This window comes from Cebidichthys violaceus, unplaced genomic scaffold, assembly GCF_023349555.1.
Source record: "Cebidichthys violaceus isolate CVI_PGR_0920_01 unplaced genomic scaffold, fCebVio1.0.p SCAF_60, whole genome shotgun sequence".
Taxonomy (NCBI): domain Eukaryota; kingdom Metazoa; phylum Chordata; class Actinopteri; order Perciformes; family Stichaeidae; genus Cebidichthys; species Cebidichthys violaceus.
The window spans coordinates 842,618-862,356 of NW_027176817.1; the positions used below are offsets into that span (position 1 = coordinate 842,618).

At 42.3% G+C, this 19,739-nt stretch overlaps 3 protein-coding genes across 5 annotated transcripts in view; 1 reads left to right on the forward strand and 2 right to left on the reverse strand.

The window, feature by feature from the left end:
* Positions 1 to 5,994: 5,994 nt before the first annotated feature.
* On the reverse strand, positions 5,995 to 8,472 carry cradd (CASP2 and RIPK1 domain containing adaptor with death domain). Its single transcript, XM_068734032.1, has 2 exons — positions 8,056 to 8,472; positions 5,995 to 6,450 (listed from the first exon to the last, which is right to left on the reverse strand). The coding sequence occupies exons 1-2, from the start codon at positions 8,381 to 8,383 to the stop codon at positions 6,158 to 6,160; spliced, it is 621 nt and encodes a 206-aa protein (XP_068590133.1). The 5' UTR covers positions 8,384 to 8,472; the 3' UTR covers positions 5,995 to 6,157.
* A 2,508-nt stretch (positions 8,473 to 10,980) lies between these two features.
* Positions 10,981 to 14,214, reverse strand: socs2 (suppressor of cytokine signaling 2). Of its 3 annotated transcripts, none has more exons than XM_068733963.1 (3): positions 13,902 to 14,214; positions 13,049 to 13,206; positions 10,981 to 12,452 (listed from the first exon to the last, which is right to left on the reverse strand). In XM_068733963.1, the coding sequence occupies exons 2-3, from the start codon at positions 13,170 to 13,172 to the stop codon at positions 11,977 to 11,979; spliced, it is 600 nt and encodes a 199-aa protein (XP_068590064.1). In that variant the 5' UTR covers positions 13,173 to 13,206; positions 13,902 to 14,214; the 3' UTR covers positions 10,981 to 11,976. The 3 variants fall into 3 exon arrangements, with proteins under 3 accessions (XP_068590064.1, XP_068590063.1, XP_068590062.1); XM_068733962.1 differs by having other exon boundaries at positions 13,049 to 13,290; XM_068733961.1 differs by having other exon boundaries at positions 13,049 to 13,241; positions 13,902 to 14,213.
* A 13-nt stretch (positions 14,215 to 14,227) lies between these two features.
* The window catches only part of ncaph2 (non-SMC condensin II complex, subunit H2), a 7,103-nt gene continuing 1,591 nt past the window's right edge, over positions 14,228 to 19,739 (forward strand). The window contains exons 1-15 of the mRNA XM_068733955.1: positions 14,228 to 14,291; positions 15,559 to 15,691; positions 16,511 to 16,627; positions 16,712 to 16,813; positions 16,893 to 16,954; positions 17,039 to 17,114; positions 17,299 to 17,355; positions 17,770 to 17,849; positions 17,935 to 18,211; positions 18,293 to 18,373; positions 18,457 to 18,622; positions 18,702 to 18,746; positions 18,871 to 18,941; positions 19,240 to 19,354; positions 19,505 to 19,597. Of these exons, the coding sequence (XP_068590056.1) occupies positions 16,520 to 16,627; positions 16,712 to 16,813; positions 16,893 to 16,954; positions 17,039 to 17,114; positions 17,299 to 17,355; positions 17,770 to 17,849; positions 17,935 to 18,211; positions 18,293 to 18,373; positions 18,457 to 18,622; positions 18,702 to 18,746; positions 18,871 to 18,941; positions 19,240 to 19,354; positions 19,505 to 19,597 (1,333 nt within the window). The 5' untranslated portion in view covers positions 14,228 to 14,291; positions 15,559 to 15,691; positions 16,511 to 16,519. The remainder of the gene's footprint in view (positions 14,292 to 15,558; positions 15,692 to 16,510; positions 16,628 to 16,711; positions 16,814 to 16,892; positions 16,955 to 17,038; positions 17,115 to 17,298; positions 17,356 to 17,769; positions 17,850 to 17,934; positions 18,212 to 18,292; positions 18,374 to 18,456; positions 18,623 to 18,701; positions 18,747 to 18,870; positions 18,942 to 19,239; positions 19,355 to 19,504; positions 19,598 to 19,739) is intronic.

Genomic DNA, 19,739 nt, shown 5'->3' on the forward strand with positions numbered 1-19,739 from the left:
ACAACCACTGACACGTATTACTCTCCATGTTTACTTCATGTTCACTGTTTGAACCACAGACGTTAGAGAAGAAGAGGACGTAGTCCTCAAGACGTCACTCACTGGTTTGTGGACTGTGGCCGTCGCCATCTTGGGTTTCACAACCAGTGAACAGGAAGTGACCATATCTGGACTGAGGAGGAGTGACGTAGAGACGTCGTATACGTCTCTGGTAGAGACCTGTCAATCAGTGCGTAGCCCCGCCCCTAAATCATCCCCTGCTTTATGGTCTGTGTGACTCTAAATGGAGCATAATGTACTAAATGAACATCATGCTGTATTGAAGAAGACTGTAAACTAGAGATTGAGACCATAAACTCATGTTTACAATGTTTACTGAGGGAATAAATCAAGAGAGAAGTAGAGTCATTTTAGACTAGACTTCTATACAACCAGAGGAGTCGCCCCCTGGTGGACACTAGAGAGAATCTGGTTAGTCTTGGTTTCATGTTACAATGATGTCATCACCTACGTCCTGTTTTCATCACCAGAGCTCCTGGTCAGAGCTGGACCATGCTACGCTGTGATTGGCCCGTCAGCACTAGAGGGGACTTAGTGAACAGTCAATAGAAAGCGTAATCGCTATATTTACTGTCTCAACGTTTGGTTTCCAGCATAACCCTGGTTCTCTGAGTGAGGTATCGGAGCACACTAAGGGGTGTCATGACTGATGTGGTGGCAGTGGAGCTTTGTGATTGGTCATTCCACAAACAACAACAACAACATGGACTCTGTGGTCAGCTGATCATCTTCAGTCAGTCTGGACCAATCATCTTCAAACCTGCATGTAAACAGTCTGCTTACCTGAGACAGTGATGAAGAGCAGACGGCTCTCAGAGGAGAAGGTATGATTAAAAACATAGAGGTGATAAACACAGCTGTAGCTTCCTTGGTGGGCGGGCTCTGCAGCAGGAAACAGGAAGTGGGCAGAGTGATTGACAGCTGGCTGGGTGTAGTTGTGTGCTGAGTTGGAGGAGGTGAAGGTGAGCTGGAAGGAGCCTCCTGGGTACTGTGGCTGGATGGAGCAGAGGATGGTGAAGGTGGAGCGCCTGAGCGCCCGAGCCCCCTGCTGCTGGGCCTCAGAGACCCCGTACATTGAGGAGGACACAGAGATGATTGGCTGAAGCAGCAGGTCTGTAAACACAGAGAGATGATAAAAGTTCATGACAGACAGACAGACAGACAGACAGACAGTCTTTGTAGTAGTTTTAAGTTTCTTTGTGGTAGTTTTAAGTTTCTTTGTAGTAGTTTTAAGTTTCTTTGTAATAGTTTTAAGTTTCTTTGTAGTATCTTTAAGTTTCTTTGTAATAGTTTTAAATTTCTTTGTAGTATCTTTAAGTTTCTTTGTAATAGTTTTAAGTTTCTTTGTAGTAGTTTTAAGTTTCTTTGTAGTAGTTTTAAGTTTCTTTGTAGTATCTTTAAGTTTCTTTGTAATAGTTTTAAGTTTCTTTGTAGTAGTTTTAAGTTTCTTTGTAATAGTTTTAAGTTTCTTTGTAGTATCTTTAAGTTTCTTTGTAGTAGTTTTATGTTTCTTTGTAGTAGTTTTAAGTTTCTTTGTAGTATCTTTAAGTTTCTTTGTAGTAGTTTTAAGTCTCTTTGTAGTAGATTTAAGTGTCTTTGTGGTTGTTTTGAGTCTCTTTGAAGTAGTTTTAAGTGTCTTTGTAGTAGATTTAAGTGTCTTTGTGGTTGTTTTGAGTCTCTTTCTCGCTGCCTTTGTCTTTGTTAAATCGGTCCATTTAAGATATTTACACTGTGAATTTTGAAAAACCTTTCTGAACTGTGTTTCTGTGACATTGATGATCTTTAATTTCACAAGAAGCTGCTGACTGATTGCAAATCATATGATTGTTTCCATGACCACCAGGCTGAGATGTTCTTATCAGATTAATGCGGTCAGCGTTCTCTTATTTATTATTTCTGTTACATGTTTCAACATCAGCAGAGTCATTCAGAGGAGACGTTACAGCTGCAGCTAAGCATAACATGAGTAGTTGATGAATCCATCAGTTGTGTCTTTAAAGTAATCATTGAGTCTATAAAACACGAGTGGTATTTAGTGCAGCACACATTGTTGAGATGGAGTCCAAGGAGACATCTTCAAATGTCTCCGTTTGTCCAACGCAGAGTCCAAAAGACAAAGATATTCAGTAGAGTCAAACTTACACACCTGCCTTTCACTTTTCAAAGGTCAAATACAAGAACGTCTTGTTGGAGTCCTGATCCAGACCCCTCCAGAACCAGGTCTATCATAACCAATGCTCTACAGTCCAGCTCCTTTCTCTCCAGCTCTTCAAGAGAAGCCCTTTGGCTGCGACCGTTCCAAACCTCCACCAGTTTTCTGTACATTTAAAAGCTGCTACAGAGCATCTGAATCATAATGTAATCATAATCATTGTGTGTCTGTGAACAGGTTTGTCTGTGAACAGGTTTGTGTGTGAACAGGTTTGTGTGTCTGTGAACAGGTTTGTCTGTGAACAGGTTTGTGTGTGAACAGGTTTGTGTGTCTGTGAACAGGTTTGTGTGTGAACAGGTTTGTGTGTCTGTGAACAGGGTTGTGTGTGAACAGGTTTGTGTGTCTGTGAACAGGTTTGTCTGTGAACAGGTTTGTGTGTGAACAGGTTTGTGTGTGAATAGGTTTGTGTGTCTGTGAACAGGTTTGTCTGTGAACAGGTTTGTGTGTGAACAGGTTTGTGTGTCTGTGAACAGGTTTGTCTGTGAACAGGTTTGTCTGTGAACAGGTTTGTGTGTGAACAGGTTTGTGTGTCTGTGAACAGGTTTGTCTGTGAACAGGTTTGTGTGTGAACAGGTTTGTGTGTCTGTGAACAGGGTTGTCTGTGAACAGGTTTGTGTGTGAACAGGTTTGTGTGTCTGTGAACAGGGTTGTGTGTGAATAGGTTTGTGTGTGAACAGGTTTGTGTGTCTGTGAACAGGTGTGTCTGTGAACAGGTTTGTGTGTCTGTGAACAGGTTTGTGTGTGAACAGGTTTGTGTGTCTGTGAACAGGTTTGTCTGTGAACAGGTTTGTGTGTCTGTGAACAAGTTTGTGTGTCTGTGAACAGGTTTGTGTGTGAACAGGTTTGTGTGTCTGTGAACAGGTTTGTGTGTGAACAGGTTTGTGTGTGAACAGGTTTGTCTGTAAACAGGTTTGTGTGTCTGTGAACAGGTTTGTGTGTCTGTGAACAGGTTTGTGTGTCTGTGAACAGGTTTGTGTGTGAACAGGTTTGTCTGTGAACAGGTTTGTGTGTGAACAGGTTTGTTTGTGAACAGGTTTGTGTGTGAACAGGTTTGTCTGTAAACAGGTTTGTGTGTCTGTGAACAGGTTTGTGTGTCTGTGAACAGGTTTGTGTGTCTGTGAACAGGTTTGTGTGTGAACAGGTTTGTCTGTGAACAGGTTTGTGTGTGAACAGGTTTGTTTGTGAACAGGTTTGTGTGTGAACAGGTTTGTGTGTCTGTGAACAGGTTTGTGTGTGAACAGGTTTGTGTGTCTGTGAACAGGTTTGTCTGTAAACAGGTTTGTGTGTGAACAGGTTTGTGTGTCTGTGAACAGGTTTGTTTGTCTGTGAACAGGTTTGTGTGTGAACAGGTTTGTGTGTCTGTGAACAGGTTTGTCTGTGAACAGGTTTGTGTGTCTGTGAACAGGTTTGTGTGTGAACAGGTTTGTGTGTGAACAGGTTTGTGTGTCTGTGAACAGGTTTGTGTGTGAACAGGTTTGTGTGTGAACAGGTTTGTCTGTAAACAGGTTTGTGTGTTTGTGAACAGGTTTGTGTGTCTGTGAACAGGTTTGTGTGTGAACAGGTTTGTGTGTCTGTGAACAGGTTTGTGTGTGAACAGGTTTGTGTGTGAACAGGTTTGTCTGTAAACAGGTTTGTGTGTCTGTGAACAGGTTTGTGTGTGAACAGGTTTGCGTGTCTGTGAACAGGTTTGTGTGTCTGTGAACAGGTTTGTGTGTGAACAGGTTTGTGTGTCTGTGAACAGGTTTGTGTGTCTGTGAACAGGTTTGTGTGTGAACAGGTTTGTGTGTCTGTGAACAGGTTTGTGTGTCTGTGAACAGGTTTGTCTGTAAACAGGTTTGTTTGTGAACAGGTTTGTGTGTGAACAGGTTTGTGTGTCTGTGAACAGGTTTGTGTGTGAACAGGTTTGTGTGTCTGTGAACAGGTTTGTTTGTGAACAGGTTTGTGTGTGAACAGGTTTGTGTGTCTGTGAACAGGTTTGTGTGTGAACAGGTTTGTCTGTGAACAGGTTTGTCTGTAAACAGGTTTGTGTGTGAACAGGTTTGTGTGTCTGTGAACAGGTTTGTGTGTTTGTGAACAGGTTTGTCTGTAAACAGGTTTGTGTGTGAACAGGTTTGTGTGTCTGTGAACAGGTTTGTTTGTCTGTGAACAGGTTTGTGTGTGAACAGGTTTGTGTGTCTGTGAACAGGTTTGTGTGTTTGTGAACAGGTTTGTCTGTAAACAGGTTTGTGTGTGAACAGGTTTGTGTGTCTGTGAACAGGTTTGTGTGTGAACAGGTTTGTGTGTGAACAGGTTTGTGTGTCTGTGAACAGGTTTGTGTGTGAACAGGTTTGTGTGTGAACAGGTTTGTGTGTCTGTGAACAGGTTTGTGTGTGAACAGGTTTGTGTGTCTGTGAACAGGTTTGTGTGTGAACAGGTTTGTGTGTGAACAGGTTTGTGTGTCTGTGAACAGGTTTGTGTGTCTGTGAACAGGTTTGTGTGTGAACAGGTTTGTGTGTCTGTGAACAGGTTTGTGTGTGAACAGGTTTGTGTGTCTGTGAGACCAGAGCTGACTGATATCTCGTCATCCTGAAGATCCAGTAGGGAAGTGGTGCTCGGTGAAAGGGGTTGCTGGTCCGATCCTTTATCCTGAAGCAGATCGTGCAGGAAGGTGGGTCGCGGTCGTAGGAGGACTTCTGCGATGGGTTCTCCCTGGGGAGGTGCTGCGAGGAGGTCCTGGTTGAGGCATCACCCAGTCTGGCTCCCTTGGTTCCCGTGCAACGTACTGGGGAAGTCTCTCGTTGGTAGGGATGCGGTCTCTCTCCATGCCGTGAGTTGACAGCCGGACCTGCACTGAAGGGTCCTTGAGGTGTGGATCCTATGCCTCTATCGGGGGTGCACCTGAGGCCTGGTCTCATTGCTCTGTTTTTTATGATCTGGGTTACTTGCTCTTGGTCTGAGCTGTTGGTTCTGATCAGTACTACCGGGCTTCTTTTCTGTTTTGTCCTCCGTAGTGTTAACGATACACTGGAACCTGTTTCTCTCCTCACTCTTCCGGGGAGGACTGTCGTGGGTCTGCTGTCCCCCGATCCTCTCCTGCTGTCCCAAACCCTTCAGATAGTCCCGGTGCTGGATCTCGAGGGTGCTGCTACCGCACCAGGATCGCTGCACAAATGCTCCAGCACTCGAGACAATGTTAAAGCAGTTCACCGTCCACGTATGAGTCCCTCCACATCTTAAATAAGTAAGTAAATAGATAAATAAATAAATAGATAAATAAATGAATAATTAAATAAATAAATGAATAGATAAATAAATGAATAGATAAATAAATGAATAGATAAATAAATGAATACATACATAAATTAATTGATTAATAAATAAATGAATAGATAAAAAATAAGTTAATTAATAAATAAATGAATAGATAAATAAATAAGTAAGTAAATAGATAAATAAATGAATACATACATAAATAAATTAATAAATAGATAAAAAATAATTAATTAATGAATAGATAAATAAATAAGTAAGTAAATAGATAAATAAAAGATCACATTGAAGATGAACTGAAACATGAGCTCATGTTTTTAAATGTTCTGGTTTTGAGAGAAGTTTGCTGACTCAGCTGTTAGAGTTTCATCACAGATTTAATCAATGTCTAATTTATTTAAATCTGAAAAAAAGAACTTAAAATGACTCATGTCTCCATGTGTGTCATACAGGAAGCAACTTTCACAATAAAATGATAATAAAGAATTCATTTATTCAAAAATACAGAATGTGAGAAGATTTAAAAGAGTTTAAAAGACATTATTCACACACACACACACACACACACACACACACACACACACACACACACACACACGTTATAAAATAGAAGGTAGGACAATAGGAGTAGACTGGTCACAGCAGGACATCCTCCAGGACCGATGGATGGACCCCGTTCTCCTCCAGACTCCTCATGAGTCTCTGGACCGTGGAGGTCTTCCCTCCACTTCGCCTCCACTGAACCAGACCGGCCAGAACCGCTCCGTGAGTGCTGAGACGGTGGTCGGACCGGCACCGGAACAAGTCCTCCGTAGACAGACCCAGATCCATCAGGACCGACTCCCACTCGGAGCCGAGCCGGGACGCCAGCCGGGACAATACCCGGTCCGAAGGAACCTCCTGCAGGACCGGGTCGGGGAGCCGGACGTCTGCAGAGACCAAGAGGGACATTTAGTGGATTCAGCTCTCATAAATATTATTATTATTATTGTTATATTAATTATTATTATTGTATTCATTATTATTATTATTATATTTATTACAACTATTATATTAATTATTATTATTATTATTATTATATGTATTATTTATTATATGTATTATGATTTATTATATTTATGATTTATTATATTTATTATATTAATCAATATTGTTGAGTGAAGTCTGTCTCTGACATGAATCTTGTTGTTATTTAATTAAACTTTATGCGTACTGTCTCTTTAAGGCTGACGGTCAGTGGGAGGGGGGGGTGGAGCTGTTTGCTCTTCTCTGATTGGACGACAAAGAAAAAAATACTCTCAGTTCTTCTTCTGTGTTTTTCTTTCAGGTCACTGTGACACAGGAAGTCCCCTGAACCAGCTCCACCAGAACAGGACCAGTTCAGGACCAGAACAGGACCTGGACTGGACCAGTTCAGACGTCTTGTCCTCTGAACTTAATGTTTCGTTACTAAATGACTTCTTACTCAGTTTTTAGGATTCGTTTTCAGATCCTGGTTTTATATCAGAACCAGAAGAGCCAGAAGAACGGTTTTAGGCTCTTAAAGAGACAGTACACCTCTAAACCAAACCTCCATGTTTTAATGTTCTCTCATAAAATGAACCAGATGTTTATTTAACTGTTCATCGGTTCACCATACTCTTCTTCCTCCTCCTCCCTCCTCCTCTTCTTCCTCTCCCTCTTCCTCCTCCTCCTCGTCCTCTTCTCCCTCCTCCTCCTCTTCTTCCTCCTCCTCGTCCTCTTCTCCCTCCTCCTCTTCTCCCTCCTCCTCCTCTTCTTCCTCCTCCTCCTCTTCTTCTCCCTCCTCCTCCTCCTCCTCCTCTTCTCCCTCCTCCTCCTCTTCTTCCTCTCCCTCCTCCTCTTCTTCCTCCTCCTCGTCCTCTTCTCCCTCCTCCTCTTCTTCTCCCTTCTCCTCCTCCTCTTCTTCCTCCTCCTCTTCCTCTCCCTCCTCCTCTTCTCCCTCCTCCTCTTCTTCTCCCTCCTCCTCCTCTTCTTCCTCCTCCTCTTCTTCTCCCTCTTCCTCCTCCTCCTCCTCTTCTTCCTCCTCCTCTTTCTCTCCCTCCTTCTCTTCTTCTCTCTCCTCTTCTTCCTATTATTTATAATTCCTTTTTACGGAATTATAAATAATATTCTTAAATATCTTTTAAAATATAATCTCAGAATTATTATTATATTATGAATAATTATATTATTATTAATAATAATATAATAATATTACTAATATGAATAATGTTATTATCAATGTTATTATTAATAGTATTATTAGTAATAATAATTAATAATAATATTAATATAATAGTGTCACTTATTTTAAAGATGTTTTGACTTTTAGCTCAGACATTAATCTCGTATTTTCTTTTATTAAATTAAATTGTATTTCTGTTTAAAGGTGATGATTTATAAAATGACACATTATGAACTTTTATTTTCTTAATCATTATTATATTTGATTGTTATTATTAACAGTTACAGATGTTTTCTTTTCTTCTTCTCACGTTTACATTTAGAAAAATCTCTCCTTGACGTGGTCTCACCTGCAGTGCTGGGTCCTGGTCCTGGTCCTGGTCCTGGTCTCGGTCCCGGTCTGGTCTGGAGCTCCAGCAGCAGCTTGTCTCTGACCCAGCCGAAGTCCTCCAGGGACCGCAGGAAGCAGCCGAAGGCCCGGGGCCCGCGGACCGGAAGTAGGTCGAGCAGCCTCCGACACCGGAGCGTGTCGGTGGGCTGAGCCTCGATGTCCTCCACGTGAGCCTCCGTGAGCACGTGCTCCTGGAACAGAAACGGAACGATGGTGTCGCTGACCAGCAGCTGCCCGGACAGATACAGCCGGTGTGTCCGCAGCAGAGCTCTGTGTTCCGGGTCCATTCTGAGGCGCTGACCGCTGGTTTCACCAGTTAATTCATGACCAACTAACTGTATTATTCACCACGGAAACTAGTCGCGGTAGACCGGAAAACGACTGTGTGCTCAATGTTGTTGCGTCCGACTGGAAACACGTCAGCGGAACCAGCGTCCAACCACTCCAGTCTCCCGTGAGATTTATTCCACTTCTGGAAATCTTCTGATTTAATTCAAGCATGTAGTTATTGTTCAACCAATTAAATTAATAAAAGTGAATTATTATAGAACAGTCTTTTATTCGGCTCACATATTATACACCAGGAATCACTCTAACTGGACTACTACTACTACTACTACTACTACTACTACTACTACTAACTTCTTAGATCAACGTTCTGTGTCTGGCAAGCACAATGAAATATCTTATGAATTAAACTAAATGATTAGGAAAGACAATATGAGACAATATAAGACATGAGATGTTATGAAACAATATGAGACATTATGAGACGTTATGAGATGTTATGAAACATTATGAGACATTATGAGACAATATGAGACGTTATGAAACGATATTAGACGTTATGAGACATTATGAGACGTTATGAGATGTTATAAGACATTGTGAGACATGAGACAATATGAGACGTTATGAGACAATATGAGACATAAGACATTATGAGACAATATGAGAAATTAAGAGACAATATTAGACGTTATGAGACAATATGAGACATAAGATATGAGACAATATAAGACGTTATGAGACAATATGAGACGTTATGAGACATGAGGAGACAATATGAGACGTTTTAAGACATGAGACATTATGAGACGTTATGAGACAATATGAGACGTTATGAGACATTATGAGACGTTATGAGATATGAGACAATATGAGACGAGACAATATGAGACGTCATGAGACATGAAAAAATATGAGACGCTATGAGAGAATATAAAACATTATGAGACGGTATGAGACGCTATGAGACAATATGAGACGTTATGAGACATGAGACAATATGAGACATGAGAAAATATGAGACAATATGAGGCGTTATGAGACGCTATGAGACGCTATGAGACAATATGAGACGTTATGAGACAGTGTGAGACAATATGAGACGTTATGAGACATTATGAGACAATATGAGATGCTATGAGACATTATGAGAGAATATAAGACGTTATGAGACAATATGAGACATTATGAGAGAATATAAGATGTTATGAGACATTATGAGACAATATGAGACGCTATGAGAGAATATAAGACGTTATGAGACAATATGAGACGTTATGAGACAATATGAGAGAATATAAGATGTTATGAGACATTATGAGACAATATGAGACAATATGAGATGCTATGAGACATGAGACAATATGAGACGCTATGAGAGAATATAAGACGTTATGAGACAATATGAGACGTTATGAGACATTATGAGACAATATGAGACGTTATGAGACAATATGAGACGTTATGAGACATTATGACGTTATGAGATGATGAATATAAAGAGCAATATTTAAACCTGAGTTTTTGGTTTCAAACTTGTAGATTTAACAGGAAACTCATAGAGCTGTAGTTATAATCGTAACTTTAGTTTCAACAGAGAAAAACATTATTATTACAAGTTTTAATGAAATAAAGTACAACCTGATGGAACGAATATATACGACAAGTTCAATGAGTTTGATAAGAAGGAATCAACAAGGAATCCTTAAAACGTACATTTTTCAATGGAGTCTGGTTTACTGTTTTCAAACAACAAACAAACAAACGGATAAAACTTGAACATTTCTTTCTTCATTTCTGCTTTCTGTATTTGTTTGGATTAATGCTGCATTCAGGAAGAATCCGAACAACGAGTTTCTGACCCCGAAAGTCAGAACGACGACTGGGGAAGTCGTCGAAAATGTTGGAACACGACTCATGGAGTCGACTTAAGTTTGTTTTCCTGTGATCTGATTGGTCCACAGACCGTCCAGCGAGGATAAAGTCCAGCAGGTCAAACTGACGTCTGTTTGTTTTCTACGTCGTCTCAGTAACGTCTGTCAGCCAATCAGTGGCCTCCACTGATGATGATGAAGATGATGACCTGTTAAAACCTTTGCTGTTGTGTTTGTCCTGAAAACAGGAAACTTGAAGCTTCAGCTGCTTTCCTTTTTTAGATTTATTGAGTTCTGTTTCTGTAAATATTTTATATATATATATATTATATATAAATAATATTTATATTATATATACATATATAATATTTATAAATATTATATATAATTATTATATAAATATATATATAAATATTATATATATTTATAAATTGGAATTCAACAAATATAGAAAATAAATAATAAATAATAATTATAATAAATTAACACTTTAATATTTATTTTCTTTTCTTCTGGAAATCAACAAATGCTTTTAAACTTTAAACTTGGATGAACTCAAAGGAGAATTATTATGATTTAATTCATATATATATATATATATATATATATATATATGAATTATGTTTTTGGACTTTTGGTTGGACAAAAATAAATAAATAGATGGTAAAGACATTGCTTTGGGGAGTTTTGTGGACCAAATAAATCAATAATAACTGCAGGTATCGATTGTTTGGAGACATAAACACGTTTATTTACACTTCAGTGCAGATTGAAGGATTTTTGTTTCCATCATATTTGTGATGGAAACAACCTCATTAACTCTTTCAATTGATAAACATTTAAAAACTGAACTGATACTTATAATTATAATAATTTAGTTCACAAACTAAAACGTCTGCTGTCTCAAAATATGTGAACGATATATGAATATAAAATAGATTTATTGATTTATAAATAAATAAAAGAGTTTATTAACTTCATGATTATAGACTGAACATGTGATTGAACCAACTCAACATTTCTTCATCATCTCAACCTAAAAACAGAAGCTCATTAAAAACAACACTTTTACTTTCATCAGATCTTCCTCAAGAGATCTTCCTCAAGTGATCTCCCTCAGAGAACTCCCTCAGAGATCTTCCTCAGAGATCTCCCTCAGAGATCTTGCTCAGAGATCTTCCTCAAGAGATCTTCCTCACAGATCTTCCTCAGAGATCTTCCTCAGAGATCTCCCTCAGAGATCTAGAGATCTTCTTCAGAGATCTTCCTCAGAGATCTTCCTCAGAGATCTTCCTCATCTGCTCATGTGTGAGATATTTTCTTCAAAATGTCTCGTCTTGATTCTGTGACGTCCTCAAACATCCAGTAAATAAAGACGCTTCATAGAACTGGGGTTATAATAGTGACTCTCGTTAGATCAATCAATAAGTTGATTAGAAACTCCTCCAAAGAGACGATTTGAGGACAAAACGAGACATTTGAAGACGTGAAGACATTTAATAGACACAATAAATCAACAGTATTGATCAGTGTTCAGCTCAGACTGAGATCAGCAGCGTCTCTGGTTAAAATGCAGTTTGTGAACGGTCAAAAGGTACAAGTACTGACTGCAGAGTATTGCAGTACTTACTAGTACTTCAGGAGTACCTCGGGGACCTTGAGTGGACACAGACTTCCTGTTAGTCCTCGTGGGAGCAGTGCATGCCGGGAGTTGTAGTCTACACGTTGTAGCGGTAGTCCGTCAGGTAGTCCTTCAGTCTGTTGGGGAGCGGCAGGTCCTGGACCCGCCGAGTCCTCCGGTTGATGGCGATGCGACAGAGGTGCTGCAGCGGCGGCGTGGCGGTGAACGCCGGCCTGGTGAGCAGCAGCTGCACCGTGCCGTTGGGCGCCGCCGAGGGACGGGGGTCCGACGGCGTCTTGTTGTCTCTGGTCCGGGACAGGTGGACGTAGTGCTCCACCAGGTGGACCACGCTGTCGAACTGCTTCAGCTTGGGCTTCACCAGGACCACCGAGTCCAGCTTGAACTTGCCATGTTTGTACTCGATCCGCAGGTTGGTGGGACCGGCCGACGTCATGGCCGAGATGGTGAACAGGAAGTCCCTCTGGGAACTGTCCCGCACCAGGAATGTCCCCTCTGAGGCGTCCTGCAGGATCTCTTTGGCCTCGTTAGCCGTTAGACTGCCCCAGTACCAGCCTGAGGACACGGAGAGGGAGACACGTGTGAGACACTGAGGGACAACCAAGAGACACAGAGGGACAACCAAGAGACACAGAGGGACAACCAAGAGACACTGAGAGAAAACCAAGAGACACAGAGGGACAACCAAGAGACACTGAGGGACAAACAAGAGACACTGAGGGACAACCAAGAGACACAGAGGGAAAAACAAGAGACACTGAGGGACAACCAAGAGACACAGAGGGACAAACAAGAGACACTGAGGGACAACCAAGAGACAAACAAGAGACACAGAGGGACAACCAAGCGACAAACAAGAGACACAGAGGGACAACCAAGCGACACAGAGGGACAACCAAGAGACACTGATGGACAAACAAGAGACACAGAGGGACAACCAAGCGACACAGAGGGACAACCAAGAGACAACCAAGAGACACAGAGGGAAAAACAAGAGACACAGAGGGACAACCAAGCGACACAGAGGGACAACCAAGAGACAAACAAGAGACACAGAGGGACAACCAAGAGACACTGATGGACAAACAAATGCATGAGACACTGATGGACATGTGGGACGTCTGGGTCTGGACGGCTCAGAGACGGCGTACCCGTGTTCCTCAGGTCCTTCATGGCCGAGGCGATGCGGCTCTCGTCCGACTCGGACCTGGAGCTGTTGTCGGCTCGTCTGTCGCTCTCGATGGTGTCTGTGGACTCGGAGGACTGGCAGGTCATTGGACGGGTCCAACCTTCGGCCAAGCCTCAGGGCCTACAGCGCACACATGTGGGGGGGGGTAGTGGTCTCTGAATATAAATAAAGTCCATCAACACTGTCCCCCTGCTTCAAGACCAGCTGCATGAGACAACACAGCAGTTCAACAAACTCCATGAATGTGATTCAAGACATTTTACATTAAAACATTTAACAAATATGTATTTACCACACACACACACACACACACACACACACACACACACACACACACACATACACACACACATAAACACATATATACACACACATACACACACACACACACACACACATACACACACACACACATACACACACACACACATACACACACACACACACACACACGCATACACACACACATATATACACACACACACACACACACACACACACACACATATACACACACACACACACACACACATATACACACACACACACACACACACACACACACATATATACACACATATACACGCACACACACACACACGCACACACACACACACACATATACACACACACACACACACACACACACACACACATATATATATATATATATAGACGAGCACACACACAAACGCACGCACACACACACATTATATATACACGCGCGCGCGCGCACACACACACACACACACACACACACACACACACACACGTGCGCACACACATTATATATACGCGCGCACACACACTGTTACCTGGAGGTTCTGTGAAGGAGCTAACTGCTAACTAGCCGCAGCCGTTGCCGACATGTCGGTAACATTCTCGGTCTCGGTTCCACCGGAGCGTCCCGCTGCTGTTCGTCTCCGGTTCTCTGTCCGTTAACGGACAAATGGCGCGTCGCTAAGGAGACAAACGGTCCAACCGTCGAGAAACAACAAGCTGCACCTCCTCCAAACGTCAACAGACGAACGAACGCGCTTTAAGTCCGACTGAGCTCCGTGAGGGTGTCCCGGTGTCCGGTGTCCGGTGTCCGTCCGCCCGTCACCGAGCCGCCTAATCACCGATATCACCGTAAACACAAAAGAAGCGTTTCCAGGAACTTTCCAGGAACACGGTCACGTGGTGCGGAGCGCGAGCGATTTAAGGTGGACCGACACACGCACGTGCACACACACACACACACACACACACACACACACACACACACACACACACACACACACACACACAGCTACAGCTACAGGTGAAGTTACAGATTGAATGCACGTGCTCAGACATGTTGACGTTACTGTTTCTTTAACAGTTAATTATTCACATTAAAGAGTGGACAGAAGTACTCTGAAATGTGTGTATTTATACTTTAAACACGTTTGTACACCAGCAGAGGAACCACGCGACCTTAAATTACTAGAATCTCCAAACAAACAGTACATTAAGAAGTACTATATGTACCTCTGAGAGGAGTACATTAAGAAGTACTATATGTACCTCTGAGAGGAGTACATTAAGAAGTACTATATGTACCTCTGAGGCAGTACAGTAAGAAGTACTATATGTACCTCTGAGAGGAGTACATTAAGAAGTACTATATGTACCTCTGAGGCAGTACAGTAAGAAGTACTATATGTACCTCTGAGAGAGTACATTAAGAAGTACATTACATCACATTACAGTCATTTAGTAGACGCTTTTATCCAAAGCGACTTACAATAAGTGCATCAACATTGGTAATCAAAAGAACTACTAGTCACCAGAAGTCATAAGTACATCTCCTTTAAACAAGCATCTAAGAGCATGAAGCAGAGCATAACTCAGAGCCAAAGTACAGAAACAAGAGAAACAGTTAGTGCTATAAGTAATACCAATACCATAAGTGCAACAAGCTAGTATGAATACAATAAGTGCAACAAGCTAGTATGAATACAATAAGTGCAACAAGCTAGTATGAATACAATAAGTGCAACAAGCTAGTATGAATACAATAAGCGGTGAGTGGAAGGCCCAGGGTAGCACTTCCTGAAGAGGTGGGTCTTCATCCTGATGAAAGATGGGCAGCGACTCTGCTGTCCTGATGTCAGTGGGTAGTTCATTCCACCACTGAGGAACCAGGACAGAAAACAGACGTGACCGGGTCGATCGGCCGCCAGGACTTCTGAGCGGCCGAGGCAGCAGAGAGAAGTGGTCGGGCGGGGGTGTAGGTCTTGACCTTGGTCTGGAGATAGGAAGGAGCTGTTCCTTTCACTGCCCTGTATTCTAGCACCAGAGTCTTAGACTGGATGAGCTCTTACAGGGAGCCAGTGTAGAGAACATTATATACCTCTGAGATGTAGTACAGTAAAAAGTACAATAGTTAGTACATAAACCAGTACATACACTGTCCATGACGTCAGGGTTTTCACTCCGGACCTGTAGGCGGCGGGAAGCACTTCTGCAGTCCGCCAACAAACGAAGAAGAAGAAGAAGCCGACTCTGACCCGCGAAGAAGAAACTTGCGCGGGTAGTTTGACTGTTATGCTAACGGCTACATTAGCTTTGGATCGTCTCGGTGAGTTCTTCTTCGCTGTGTCTTTTCTCCTAAAGCAGCTTTATAACTTTAAGGTACACATTAATAAGTATCAGTATTAGTATTAGTATAAGTGTTATTCGGCTACTATGACGGCTAGATTGACGTCATATTTAACGACAGTGTCAGTGTTTCTGTTTGTGTGAAGACGACATTCTGCCGGATTACGTAAGAAAAAGTGTCGTTTGTGTTCTTAGTTTCAGTGTTACGTTAAGTTATATCCGACAGACGACTAGTTAAGATACTTAACTAGTCAATCGGGTGTTCTGTTCTAAATCGGCTCATGATTTATTTCGTGAAGAGGTTCGTGTTTTACACAATCCGTCATCGTAACGTCAAGGTCCGTCCGTGTACATTAAGTTACGTCATGTTAACTGAAGCTGATGTTAGTGGGTTAAAACGTCATATTTATGAATGGAGTCTGGTGTAACGTCTCTAATGTTTAACATATATATATATATATATATATATATATATATATATATATATATATATATATATATTATTATTATTATTATTGTCTTGTTTTTGCTGCTTCGTCTGTCACAGCACTTTGTAAACTCTGTTTTAAAGGTGCTTTATAAATACAGATATTATTATTATGATAAGTGTATTCAGGTGTACCTATTAAAGTGGCCATCGAGTGTTTCTAATAACATGATGTGACATATTTGCATAACGAGTACTTGTGTTTCTGATACGTTGAGTACATCTTTGGTGCTAGTACTGCAGAACTTTGAACTGTTGTGATATTGTTATTTTGACTGTTATTACTCCTTATTGTTATTTGACTCTTCACAGTGAGACGTCATGGAGTTCACAGAGAGCAGATTCCCTCACCTGCTGCAGCCAATCAGAGAGCTCACCAAGAACTGGGAGATCGACGTGGCGTCAGAGCTAAACGACTATTTAGAAGAGGTAGAGCATGTGGGATAAGAAGCTCTGATAGTCTGAATATTAAGACGTCTGTGTCTCTGAGTCTTTGTGTCTTTGTGTCTGTAGCTGGACGGCATGTGCATCACGTTCGATGGAGGGAAAACCAGACTGAACTTTGCAGAAGCGGCGCTGCTGATCCAGGGTTCAGCCTGCATCTACAGCAAGAAGGTTCACGTTAAAATGACACCAAACTGTAAGACTTTATTAACAAACTTCTCTTATTAAACGTCGCTGTCGTCTGTTCCAGGTGGAGCTCCTGCACAGTCTGGTCTACCAAACTCTGGAGTACATCAACGACAGGAATAAGAAGTGAGACGGTCCTCCAGCTGTGACTCAGTGTTTGAGTTTGCGTTCGGGTAATGAAGGTTTTCTGATGTTTGTTGTTCTCGACAGACGGAACAAACAGACGTCAGCGTGTCAGGAGGACGATGCTGACGGAGCAGCGAGCGAACACGACGATGAGGCTGTGGTGAGAAACGGTTCTATTTATCGTGTTTCTGTTCTTTATTATTCTCAGAGCTGGAGGGGCAAACAAAGCATGTTAATATACTGTTATAAACTGTTGGTACCGGTTAAGGTTACAGTTGTGTGTGAAATGCATTCTGGGTAATGCAGGATATCATTGAGCCTACCGATCTGTTTGTCTCCTTCAGTTCACTCCGCTCAACATCGAGGTCTCTGGAAACTCTATGAATACAGACTCCAACACGGTTAGTTTATTCCAGACTAACTCTCTGAACACAGTTTATTCCAGACTAACTTTCTGAATACAGTTTATTCCAGACTAACTCTCTGAACACAGACAGTTTATTCCAGACTAACTCTCTGAACACAGACAGTTTATTCCAGACTAACTCTCTGAACACAGTTTATTCCAGACTAACTCTCTGAATACAGTGTATTCCAGACTAACTCTGACTACAGATAGTTTATTCCAGACTAACTCTCTGAATACAGACAGTTTATTCCAGACTAACTCTCTGAATACAGTGTATTCCAGACTAACTCTGACTACAGATAGTTTATTCCAGACTAACTCTCTGAATACAGACAGTGTATTCCAGACTAACTCTCAGCTGTCTGCAGTTTTTCATGATGTGTAACTCTCTCTGTTTGACTGTCAGACTGTGAGTGTTGCTCCTCTTCCTCCTGAGTCTCTGATTCCTCCTGAAACCTCAGAGAAGCACAAACTTCCACTCATCAGGTCAGTTAGTAAAACAACACAATGAAGTATTTTATATGTTACGACTACAGTGTTCAGATATTGTTCATAAATATGTGTGTCTCAGTGTGACAGGAGACGTCCTGTGTAGTCAGAAGGACTTCAGGATCAACCTCTACATCCCAGGAGACCAGGATCTGATCCTCCTCAGTCTGGGATCAGCTGCCTCCAGGTTTCTGATGGATGTGGATCAAATCCCTGCAAAGTCTCTGCAGCAAAGAGGTACAGATCCTCGTCCTCTTGAGGCTCTGGTTGGAGGTGATGCTGAGGAGGACTTCCTTCCTTTAGAGGACAACAACATGGAGCTGGACCAGGACCCAGAGGAGCATGTGGACCGGCACCAGGTCTGGTTTTTGTTTTCAGTCCAGTGCGGAGACTTTGAGACTCTTTGAGTCATTGTTGACGTCTTTTAAAATGTGTCTCAGGCTCCGAGTGAAGGACGGACGATCCGAGAGAGACGAGAGGTCGAAGAGAAACCAGCGAGGACGGAGGAGACGCCTCCGTCTGTAAGTCTTTATTCTCATTGTACCAGTTTAAACAAGTTTATTATGGAAATATATAACATAAAGAACGATGTGAATGTCTTCAGGTGAACATGTGGACGTTAAACGACCCGTACGTCGTCCTCGGAGAAGACAAACCCTTTAAATCTGGGAAGTGCTACAAAGTCCCTGAAGGTCTGGACGACGGAGGGAAGAGGAAACGAAGACGAGCCGCTTCTCTTCAGGACTTCAGGAGCTGGTTCAGAGGAACCTGTGAGAACCACAGTCTGTGTACATGAGGAGGAGGAGGAGGAGGAGGAGGAGGATGATGATAATTTATTTTGTGTTTCAGTTGATCCTCCGGAGCAGAAGTTCAAAAATGGACCAGCGTTTCCAGGTGAACAATTTGTCACTATTTCATGAATAGAATTAATCCATCATAAGGAATGAAACCACGACATGTGACGTAATGACGGCCATCTTTGACACAGTGATAGAAAATCATGTTTCATGTTTTTCAGACCTGAACTACATTTATTTAAACACCATGAAAAACAAACTGAAGACTCAGAAGAGGATCTACAGGAGAGCAGTAAGTGTGTGTGTGTGTGTGTGTGTGTGTGTGTGTGTGTGTGTGTGTGTGTGTGTGTGTGTGTGTGTGTGTGTGTGTGTGTGTGTGTGTGTGTGTGTGTGTGTGTGAGTGTGTGTGTGTGTGTGAGAGAGAGTGAGAGAGTGAGAGAGTGTGTGAGTGATATGTAATGTATGTTCTTATAGACTTCTATACAACCAGAGGAGTCGCCCCCTGATGGACACTAGAGAGAATGCAGCTTTACTAAGGGATGACACTAAGTGGGCGTGGTCAGTGATGCATTGTGTGTGATGTGACTCAGGGGGTGGCGGTCTCTGATGAAGAACTGAGGAGGACCTTCCTGCAGCCGGAGGAGGCGGGGCCACAGCAGCAGGGGGAGGAGCCTGTGGACGGATTCAGATCCCCCAACATGCTGGGTAAGACCTCCACACACACACACACACACACACACACACACACACACACACACACACACACACACACACACACACACACACACACACACTTTGTAGACATCACTTCAACTCCTTTCAGCTCAAGTGTCTCAGTCTTTGAATCTTTTAAAGGTGGAGATGACGACAACTCAGACAACGACCAGGAAGTGTTTCCAGATGATCTTCCAGCTGAGTTTGCTGGAGGAGAAGACTTCCTATCTACAGGTAGAGAACACACCCGTAGAACCGGACTTCATGTCCACAGGTAGAGAACACACCCGTAGAACCGGACTTCATGTCCACAGGTAGAGAACACACCCGTAGAACCGGACTTCATGTCCACAGGTAGAGAACACACCCGTAGAAC

Bases quoted from the DNA above. Each gene is read 5' to 3' on its own strand.
- cradd (XM_068734032.1), bottom strand. From the start codon at position 8,383: ATGGACCCGGAACACAGAGCTCTGCTGCGGACACACCGGCTGTATCTG. The intron at 6,451-8,055 runs GTGAGACCACGT...TGGTCTCTGCAG, and splicing joins ACCAGGACCCAGCACTGCAG to ACGTCCGGCTCCCCGACCCG.
- socs2 (XM_068733963.1), bottom strand. From the start codon at position 13,172: ATGACCTGCCAGTCCTCCGAGTCCACAGACACCATCGAGAGCGACAGA. The intron at 12,453-13,048 runs GTACGCCGTCTC...CCGTGTCCTCAG, and splicing joins GAAGGACCTGAGGAACACGG to GCTGGTACTGGGGCAGTCTA.